At 50.5% G+C, this 10,235-nt stretch overlaps 1 protein-coding gene across 1 annotated transcript in view; it reads left to right on the plus strand.

Annotated features, from left to right (window-relative positions):
- POLRMT (RNA polymerase mitochondrial) overlaps positions 1-10,020 on the plus strand; it is a 133,629-nt gene extending 123,609 nt beyond the window's left edge. Inside the window, exons 14-21 of the mRNA XM_078671130.1 lie at positions 2,843-2,929; positions 3,157-3,270; positions 6,199-6,251; positions 6,336-6,434; positions 7,172-7,244; positions 7,937-8,028; positions 8,394-8,467; positions 9,305-10,020. Of these exons, the coding sequence (XP_078527256.1) occupies positions 2,843-2,929; positions 3,157-3,270; positions 6,199-6,251; positions 6,336-6,434; positions 7,172-7,244; positions 7,937-8,028; positions 8,394-8,467; positions 9,305-9,354 (642 nt within the window). The 3' untranslated portion in view covers positions 9,355-10,020. The remainder of the gene's footprint in view (positions 1-2,842; positions 2,930-3,156; positions 3,271-6,198; positions 6,252-6,335; positions 6,435-7,171; positions 7,245-7,936; positions 8,029-8,393; positions 8,468-9,304) is intronic.
- The last annotated feature ends 215 nt before the right edge of the window (positions 10,021-10,235 follow it).

Raw genomic sequence — 10,235 nt, forward strand, 5'->3', positions numbered from 1 at the left:
TCCTTCCCTCTTAACCCTTTTTAGGTCTCGCCTGTTGATGCGCATGCGCATCGAGCTTGCGAGACTATTGCGGCTTAACCACTCTTTAACTAACAAGCAAGGAATTGTGGCGATTCCTTGCAGTGCCCGTGACTTTTAAGCTCAATGCGCATGTGCAATGAGCTTAAAAGCGCGTGCACATCAGTTCCCTCAGCCGCAATCGCCGTCTGTTCCCTCAGCCGCATTCCTCCGACACCTTTTGAAGTGAAGCTTAGCTTCACTTCAAAGGCCCCGGCTTCTTCACACCCACATGCCGCTCTCCCCGCTCCGCCCCCTCCCCTGCCCGCCGTGTCGCATTTCTCCCCCGCCGGCCGTACTTTCACTTTGACGGCCGCAGGCCGTCTCTCGTGTTTCTCCAACTTTCAGCGTGCTTGCTTGTCTTTCTCTTTACCCATCTCCCTCTTGTTTACCTCATTTTTAGTACTCTTGTTCTCTTCTGTTGCATGTTTACCTTTTTTTTTTAATTTGTCATTCTCTGCCCATTTCTCCTTCTGTCTGTTTTCACTGCTAACCCGTCGGATGGACACTTTGACGGCCGCAGGCAGTCTCTCGTGTTTCTCCAACTTTCAGCGTGCGTGCTTGTCTTTCTCTTTACCCATCTCCCTCTTGTTTACCTCATTTTTAGTACTCTTGTTCTCTTCTGTTGCATGTTTACCTTTTTTTTTTAATTTGTCATTCTCTGCCCATTTCTCCTTCTGTCTGTTTTCACTGCTAACCCGTCGGATGGACCTGAGACTGACTTTACGGCATGCACCCCCCCCCAGGGAGCCCAGGAGGAGGGGTCTGCCGCTCACGCCAGGAGTCAGCCTTTCTCTGCTGTACTCAGCCACCGCCTCTACAGCATCACAGAGAAGGAGCTACTCCCTTCCACTCCCCAAGCTGACTTACCTGCTCCTCTGATTTCCGCAAAACTGCGTCAGACCGCTGCTTTTCCTGCATCTCTGTGTAAGAGCTTCCGAGGGAGGAATTCCTTCCCCGGGTTGCATCTGTCCTTTCTGCGGCTCTCCTAATGCAGCCGAAAAGAATGTGGCAAAAGTTCTCGGTTTTGACGTAGGCTTGTTTTCATGGTGCCTGAAAAAAACACGAGCTTGCAGCCGTGCAGATGGGCAGGCCCCGGAGGAAATAGAAAATTCTCAGCATTATTTAATATGTGTGTGTGTGTGTGTGTGTGTGTGTGTGTGTGTGTGTGTGTGTGTGTGTGTGTGTGTGTGTGTGTGTGTGTGTGTGTGTGTGTGTGTGTGTGTGTGTGTGTGTGTGTGTGTGTGTGTGTGTGTGTGTGTGTGTGTGTGTGTGTGTGTGTGTGTGTGTGTGTGTGTGTGTGTGTGTGTGTTTTTTTTCTTCATGCAAGTCCATATTAAAATATAGACGAGGGTGCCTCTCTGGGCCACTCTCACTCACCCTCAGACTCACCCTCAGACTCACCCTCACTCACCCTCACTCACCCTCACTCACCCTCACTCCCCCTCACTCCCCCTCACTCCCCCTCACTCCCCCTCACTCACCCTCACCCACCCTCAACCCCTCACCCTCACTCACCCTCAACCCCTCACCCTCACTCACCCTCAACCCCTCACCCTCACCCACCCTCAACCCCTCACTCACCCTCACTCTCACTCACCCTCACTCTCTCACCCTCACTCACCCTCAACCCCTCAGCCTCACCCTCACCCTCACTCACCCTCAACCCCTCACCCTCAACCCCTCACCCTCACTCACCCTCACCCTAACTCACCCTCAACCCCTCACACTCACCCTCAACCCCTCACACTCACTCACTCTCACCCTCACTCACCCTCAACCCCTCACCCTCACTCACCCTCAACACCTCACCCTCACTCACCCTCACCCACACTCACCCTCAACCCCTCACCCTCACTCACCCTCAACACCTCACCCTCACCCACCCTCAACCCTTCACCCTCAACCCCTCACTCACCCTCACTCACCCTCACTCACCCTCAACCCCTCAACCCCTCAACCCCTCAGCCTCACCCTCACCCACCCTCAACCCCTCACTCACCCTCACTCACCCTCACTCACCCTCAACCCCTCACACTCACTCATCCTCACCCTCAACCCCTCACCCTCACTCACCCTCAACACCTCACCCTCACTCACCCTCAACACCTCACCCTCAACCCCTCACCCTCACTCACCCTCACCCACCCTCAACCCCTCACCCTCAACCCCTCACCCTCAACCCCTCCCCCTCAACCCCTCACCCTCACCCTCACTCACCCTCACAACACATATTGTTACAATAGGTGTCACATTTGCGAAAGATAAAACTATCTAGAGATGTAGCATAACGACCAGAGCTGCCATATAAGTCACGTAAATACAAAACATGTTGCATTCCAAATGCTATAGGTGTCACTCATCCATTTGCAAAACGAAAAATGTCAAACTCTTCTATTGCGAGACCTATTGCATTTTCAATGCTTGTTTCTCCATCCAGCCCTTTTGCAGAGCAGTCAGTCATCAGTGGCTGCGCCATTACTTCCGGGTCGTGTCTTCGCTCTAGCAGAGTTCTTGCCCGGTTTTGGGGCAGGAACCATAAAGCACAGCTTTCTCTCAAGTCCTTGTCTCACCTGGAGTGATGGATTAGAAACACAACTGAAATGTATTTTATTTCAGATGAGCGTCTTCATGAGGGGGGTGCTGGGCTGGAGCAACCCATCATGTCGCGGACACGTTTATCTATGTTACTATGTCACTCACATGTCACTCATACCAGTAAGTGCTGTCGTCGTACACAGGATCTCTCGGAAGGACTGACCTGAGTGCTTGTTCTCTCTATCAGGAGTACGTCTGGGAGGCCTCGCATTACCTTGTCCAGCAGGTGTTCAGTGGACTGAAGGAGATGTTTTCTGGGACTCGAGAGATTCAGGTGAGTTTCACACTCTCATTACATCTTTCTTTCTGTTCATCTGCGGGTGGGTGGTGGGCTCTCCTTTGTAGGGCAGCTCTTCTCTCATTGGCTGCAGGTCCCATCTCTTCACTGCTGCCCTAGCACCGGTGTAAGTGCCGCTGCCTTTCTAGACTCTAGTCTCTTTCTTTTGTTCTTCCTCTCATTGGTTTCTGTGAAGCTGCTGCTGAGCTCTTTTGTCTTTCCAGCTTTGGCTTACAGAGAGCGCCCGGATGATTTCCAAGTCTGGGAGCACGGTGGAGTGGGTCACCCCTCTGGGTCTCCCCATAGTGCAGCCTTATCATCGAGCCAAGCACAGCATTGTGAGTATGTGCGCGCTGGAGATGTCTTAAGAAGGGTTGTATGTGTACGCGGGCGCGGTACCACTTCATGTAGACATGCTGCGCAGGGTAAACAGAGAGTAAAGCACAGCATTGTGAGTGTGTGCGCTGAAGATGTCTTAATAAGGGTTGTATGTGTACGCGGGCGCGGTACCACTTCATGTAGACATGCTGCACAGGGTAAACAGAGCACCACCGCAGCATTGGTTTAGATGAGCACTTTAAGAGAAGTTGCTGCTCTATTTATGTGTGGCTCATTGAACACTTGCTTTATAATTACATACCTTGATTATATTACATTTTTACATTAGGAAAACATGTAAACTATAAGAGAGGGAGGTCTGGAAATGTCAGCAGGTCACAGAAAGTCATCTATGCAGTAGCATTTTTTCAAGCTGTGTTGGATGAGTTTACAGTGTGGTTTCGAAGGAGGGAAGCGAAGGCTTGTGGGCCAGCAGGGAGAGTGGACCAGTAGAAAGACAGGTTGAAACTGGACACTGCACAGGGTAGTTTGGTGCAAAGATTTAGGTTCAGACTGGTATATAAGAGCAGTTCTGTGGGTTGATTTTAAGACGAGCTAGCAGCTTCAAGGGAGCTCTGCGATTCATGATCAGGCAGTCTCGCGGGTGTTCGTGTGACGTGTTTATCTGGGGTGTTTTACAAGAGTACCTACGGCAAGGTTTATGACACTGTCTAGATGGAACAGATCATTGGTTGCTCGTGACTAATGATGATTGGCGTTCTACTGGTTTGGAGAGATTTGTATGAGAGGTTTGGGGAGGTTTTCTTATGTTAAGCCTGTGATACCTGCAGCAGTGCTGTGATGTAGTTTAGCGTCAACACGCATCTTCAAGTTTAGCGGAAGGCCCTTGTTTTTGACCGAGAGATGGAGTCGGGTAGTAGATGAAACTGAATTCGACGCTGCAGAAGTAAACATGGAATACACTCATTTTTGAAGAGTGAAGCATCCATCCAACAATAGTGGCTGTGAAGGACTCCAAACTCCATCTGAGGTGGATGAAAAAAGATGGGCCATAAATGAAGGATGGAGTGCTGTCCACAAAGAGGTGATAGGAGCAGCCGAATGACGGTCTTTTTTATCATCCAATAATGTGCTGAGGCAGGAGAACATTAGTGATTCTAGGAGAGTCTTGGGGGCGGGGGTGTAAAGTCTGGTAGTTGGGGGCAGGCCCTGAGCTCAGGTGGGAGACAAGGCAATGGTTTGTGGGCTGAAGGGATGTGTTGGGGCGAGGCATGAGTTGAGGGACTGGAGGACAGGCGTTGGTTCCACGAGGCTATTTTGAAAGAGTTGAGTGGGGCAACGAAAGGAGGGGGCAGATGAAACATAAGGGGGAAGAAGGTGAAATGTTTTGTGGGTGACTTAAGCTTTACATTAGCCTTAAGCAGAAACTGGGTGTTATTCCACATATCAGAACTCGTGAACCCATTGCGTCCCAGAGCCAGCCCTGCTCGTGAACGTACAGAGTAAAAGACAGTGGGACAAAACATTACATCTGTGATCACCCCAGTGTAAACAGGGCTGTTAAATTCTCTGAATGTACCTGCCCAGCTGTAGAAGGATATAGGCTATGCAGACCTGCGGAAACACCTTGGTAACCCGTTGTACGGGTGTGGACATACAACTCGATCACGCCTTTTATAAAGTGGATCAACCGGATCATTTTAGGGTTTGAGGGCCCTGCTTCTGGCTTTAGTCTCAGCAGTTATAAACGCACCAGCTCCTCCTGTATGTTTGGCGCTTTCAGAGACGAGCCACAGCGACTGGTCTCCAGCGAGCAGGAGCGCTCTGAGGCCAAGGCGAGTAAAAGATTAAACAAACTGGCGCAGTCAGAAGTAGATGACTGAGGTATCGGCTTCATTTAGCCCCGATGCTCCTGATGGAATTTACCTTCTTTAAGTTGTAACAGTGGGATGACGCAGGACTTGTGTTGGTTCATCTTAGAACGCATGAGTGCCCCTTCACTGATCCTTTGCTGAAGCTGATGGGGTTGTCGTGAAATGTACACGAGATGACAAAGATGCTCATAGTGCACTGGTGCGATGTGTTTGGCTAGATGTGTCATTGTACGCTGCTCTGTGGCTATAGTTTGGGTGCCAGAGGTGCTCCAGTGGGCATGTTTTTTGTCAGACTGATGTGTCCCATGTTGTAGGCCTTGCTAGAGATTTAGGACACATTTTTATCACGGCCACAGTGCGTACCTCTTGTGCGATACATGTATTTAAATGAGACATCCCCAAAGTGGCTCTGAGCTTTCAGGCTTGGAGGCAGCATGCACAAAAGGATGTGTTCAAGCTCAGGAATTTGTATCATTGTGCGTCAGTGTTCTAACCGTTGTTAGGTGTGGTTCCTTAGTTGTGCAGTGATGGTGGAATTAATCCCTTCTCACTACCTGGCATTGTAGGAGGGTCGTTGAGACTGCTGGCTCTCTCTTGCCATGAGGCTAGGGGCCCTCTAATGATCCAACAGGGGCCCATTTCCACAAAGACATTTTGTAGTCCTGTGTAATGCTTAGGCCCCACCTACCTGAACAGTCACCTCCTTGCACCAACCACCCAGACACCCCTGCTCCTCAGGGCTCCTACTCGCACACATCCCACGCATACACAAACCCAGATCTGGAGGACAGGGGCTCTTACATCGCTCCTAAAGCATCAAACAAGCTCCTGCTCCTCATCTGAGTCTCCAGTCTTGAATTCCCCAAGAAGCTGGAAACCCTGGCTTTTCATGAACCAACCTGCCACAGGCCGCCCTAACCCGACGCACCTGCTCAGCGCCAGGATACCCTGGCGGGTGATAGTACACTTTACAAATACACATAACATTAACATAACATAACAATGCTGCTTCCATTTCAACATATCTGTGACACGTTTCCTCTTCCTCTCCAGTTGCGAAGCAGCATGCAGACCGTAAACCTCCAGACGAACTATGATCCTTGCGAGTAAGTCCATCGTTTGCAACTCTCTATTTCACCACTTTTCTTGCACCTTCCACATGTCTCATCTCCCACCTTTGTTTTCGTCAGGAAACCAGACACAGTGAAGCAGAAGAACGCGTTCCCACCCAACTTCATTCACTCTCTGGACTCCACACACATGATGCTGACGGCGCTTCATTGCCACAGGTAAGCTGTGGGAGGTGTCCTCTCGGCCTGGCCGGGGTCGCCTTTGGCTGCGTGCACTGCAGCTCATGCCACCAGAGGGTGAGCCCCTCCGAACCCAAGATCCCCTACTTCTCTCACTGCAGAGATCAGCTCAGCTGCCCCTCAGGGTCCACTACCAGCCCCCCAGCTAGACCATCAAGGACTAACATGCACCATTTGATCCATCCTGAGGCCTCCTCAATGCAAGGAGACCCAGAACCTGACACCGAGACAGGCAGTGGTCACTGGGGGAACCAACCAAGAACTACTGTTCCCTGCTGGCTTTGTCCATTGAGGCTGTGATGACATCACGCTCTGCTGGCGATCTCGACTCACCCTAGAAAGCAAGAGTTATTCTTGTTCATTCATGGAGGTCTAGAAAAAGCCCCACCCTGAGACCAGTATTTCAAAGTATATGGCCAGCAAACATCGGGTACGCAAAGAGCGCCCCAGGATTCTTTCTGCTCTGTGCGTGGACCGGAGCTGCATTCCTTGGCCGTGTTCTAATCACTTTTGATCCCTTTTAAATCTGTTGATTGTGTAGATGGTGGCCTATATACAAGGGCAGCAAATGTATAATACTGAGAACAATGCAGTGACTACAGAATCGTAGAATTCTGCAGTCTTGTAAGTCTCTCCGATGGGGAAGAGGAAAGGAATGTGTTTATCTTTCGGAGGCCTGAGCGGTGGTGGTAATCTGTGTGGTTTCTTTCTCTCAGGGAAGGCTTGACGTTCGTCTCTGTCCATGACTGTTTCTGGACTCACGCAGTCACTGTGGACATCATGAACAAGGTAAAACCCTCTCCAGTTTCACTCCCTGCTTTTAATGCTTACCATTGTCCTGCTATTAATCGCAGTCCCTGTCCTGTGGGTATAAAACGGTATGCATTCCCCATGCCTGCCCGTAGCCTCTTCAAGCCCATAGTTGTAGCATTCAAGTCTCCGCACTGCCCCAGCATTCGCATGCTCGTTTGCTCCTTAAGCCTCCAGCGTTGCTTGACCCTTTTACACTCATCATTCCTGCTTACTTGTAAACCCACATCAATCTGTGCCTTGTTTGAGCCTTTAGTCCCCACCTTTCCTATGATCTGGTTGGAGCCATAAGTGATTCGAAGGGTCGCAGGACGTTGTCTGGGTTCTCCAGCCTTGAATCTTCTGTAGATTCTCACTGGCTGTGCTTGCCCTTTCCTCTGCTGCTTGTGTAGTAGAAAACAAATGCTGCTTTGAGGGCTTATCACTGCATTTTGAATACCACCTTTCCTTCTGCTCAGGCCTCATTTTAAATTTACCTAAATACAATTCAGGATCTCGCTTTGTCAAAAAGAGGTAAGTGAATGTGCAGAGATATTGGAAAGCGGCCCTGGGTTCTTTACTCCTCTGTGCTGTGGCTGTGCAGGCAGGTGCAGATGCTGAACCCCATAAACCCGCGTTGGACTTGCAGACTCTCTCCTGGATCGGTTCACAGCGAGCTCCTCTCTCCGCAGGTCTGCAGGGAGCAGTTTGTGCAGCTGCACAGCCAGCCCATCCTCCAGGACCTGTCCAGATTCCTCTTGCAGAAGTACTGCGCCAGCATCCCGTAAGTGACCCCGTCTCCATTCTCTCCTCCCTTCCTCCACACCTCAGCCTTGTGCCGAGAAGGCAAGCCTCCGAATTAGAAGTAATTGTGCCTGTTAATGCGCGAGATGCTGTATGCAAGTCCCCCATCCATTGGCTGCTCTCGCAATGTTTTATGTCTTTACCTCTGCAGCTTTTTCTTCTTCCACTTTACTATGTCCTACCTTCATTTTGAGCCTTGTATCTAATCTAAAGTTTACTCACACATGCCCTCCCACACCAACATGCTCTCCCAAACACCCGCTTCTCACACAGGCTTCACGCTCCCTCTGTTATCCTCAAGGTAGAATTACCCTTTCTCTCCTGCTCTTTCCTTTCTTGGACCAGGGAGGATCGGAAGAGTAAGAACCTGGCGGAGTACAGACGCATGCTGGAACTCCTCAGCAAGTTACCGGAGAGAGGTATGTCTAATGTATTTTTCAAGCATTGGGTTCCCTAACATCCTCTCCACTAGCCACTAGGTGGCGCTAGTATCTGCACCCTCTTCAAGTGCCATCAGTCTGTCTGCTTCATCCCCTAAGGGCATCTCCCGAAGCCACTCTCGGACTGATTGCTGGGTGGCCTTTCTGTTCTGTTGTTCACCCAGTCCCCTGCCCCGTGTGACCCTCCCCGTGTGCCTGCTGCCATGTCTTGTAGCTTTCATTCAGACTTCAGCCAATGTCATACTGTCTCTGGGCACTATGTAACACCATGCCAGTAGTGCCTGTGCTCGTTCATTTCTTTGTACACCAGGTGGGACAGATGTTTGGTTTCTCCTTCAAGGATGTGCAGCGGCACTGTTAACAGTGAGGGCCTGCCTGCTGTTCCTCTCTCTCTACACCAGGTGGTACTGTTGCCTGCTTTGTTCTTCAGCAGTGCTGTTCCTCTTCCTGGGCACCTGGTGGCGCTGGTGTTTCGTTTCTCCCTTTAGGATGTGCATCGGTGCTGTTAATGGTGAGGGCCTGTCTGCTCTCCCTCCCTGTAGACACCAGGTAGCACTAGTCAGGCCGTATGTGACTGAGCTTATATTTTTTGTGTCACCTGAGAGGGATAGCTGTCCTTGGAGACCCAAACTTGTATCCTCCCTGTAACCCGAGAGCTATAGCTCTGCTGTTTGGCCTGAGCCTGTGTGATCTGTGCCACGTGGAGCAAAGTTGTGGTGTGTGTCCAAGATTCATGGATTATTCCTTGTTGTACCCCTGTACAGCCATCTTCTCCTCCTGACATACCTTTTTCTCTCCACCTCTCGTCTCTTCCAGGAGACTTTGATCTGCAGAAGGTGAAGGAGTCTACCTACTTCTTCAGCTGAGACGAAGGCAGTGGAAATGTTTCCACTTTGAAAAGGTGATCACCGCTCCTGGTGAGCAGGTCTGAGCTGCTTCCTGGGAGTTACATTCACCGACACCAACGGCTTGGGCACACTGGTGAGGCGGACAGAGGTCCAGGCCCTCTTCTCCCACCTGAGCAAAGGACAGATGAATAGCAAGAGCTGCTGGAGGCCTAGGAATACCTGATGTGCCCGTGTCACCCTGCTCGGCTCATCTGGCAGTGTCTGGTGGATATGTTTGAGTGCTTGAACTGTTGAAGAGACTCTGGACCGGCATTCAATGCCAATTGTACCTTGGTGGCCTTGGGACTTCGGAGCCGGTACTTGTGCAGTTTTTGGGCCACCTCCAGGAGGCCGGTGGATATCCTGGTGGATAGTTTACAAGGAGAGTTTTGTGTCAGGCACAGTGCTGTCTCCTCCGCCTATAAGGAATGACTTTGGAAGAGGCCCCACAGCTGCAGTGGGATCCATGGCTCTGCCCCCATTGGTAGGGGTTCATTCAGTTGGCCGTGACCCCGCAGACCTAGGATCTATTCCAGGAAAAGCCTAAATATTCCATCACAGCCATAATGCAACATGTTGTGGCTTGAGGCCTCCACCTGACTGTTTATGATGTAATATATTAATAATAAAAGTGTTGAAAGACTCGGCCATGGCTCTTAGCGAATGGAGATTAGCTGGGGTTGTGGAATGATAGACGCTTAGTTACCTCCAAACCAGGGGCCTTATGGTCACAGGACAACACCTTGGACATGTCCTCTCTTCCAGGATCAAGAGTCCCAGCATGGCTTAAATTTAGGTTTCTTCTGCTGTGTATTGCATGCATCCATATGTAGTGTCATCTGAGAGATGGATTCCTGTGT

Source organism: Lissotriton helveticus, chromosome 12 (genome assembly GCF_964261635.1).
Source record: "Lissotriton helveticus chromosome 12, aLisHel1.1, whole genome shotgun sequence".
Lineage (NCBI taxonomy): Eukaryota > Metazoa > Chordata > Amphibia > Caudata > Salamandridae > Lissotriton > Lissotriton helveticus.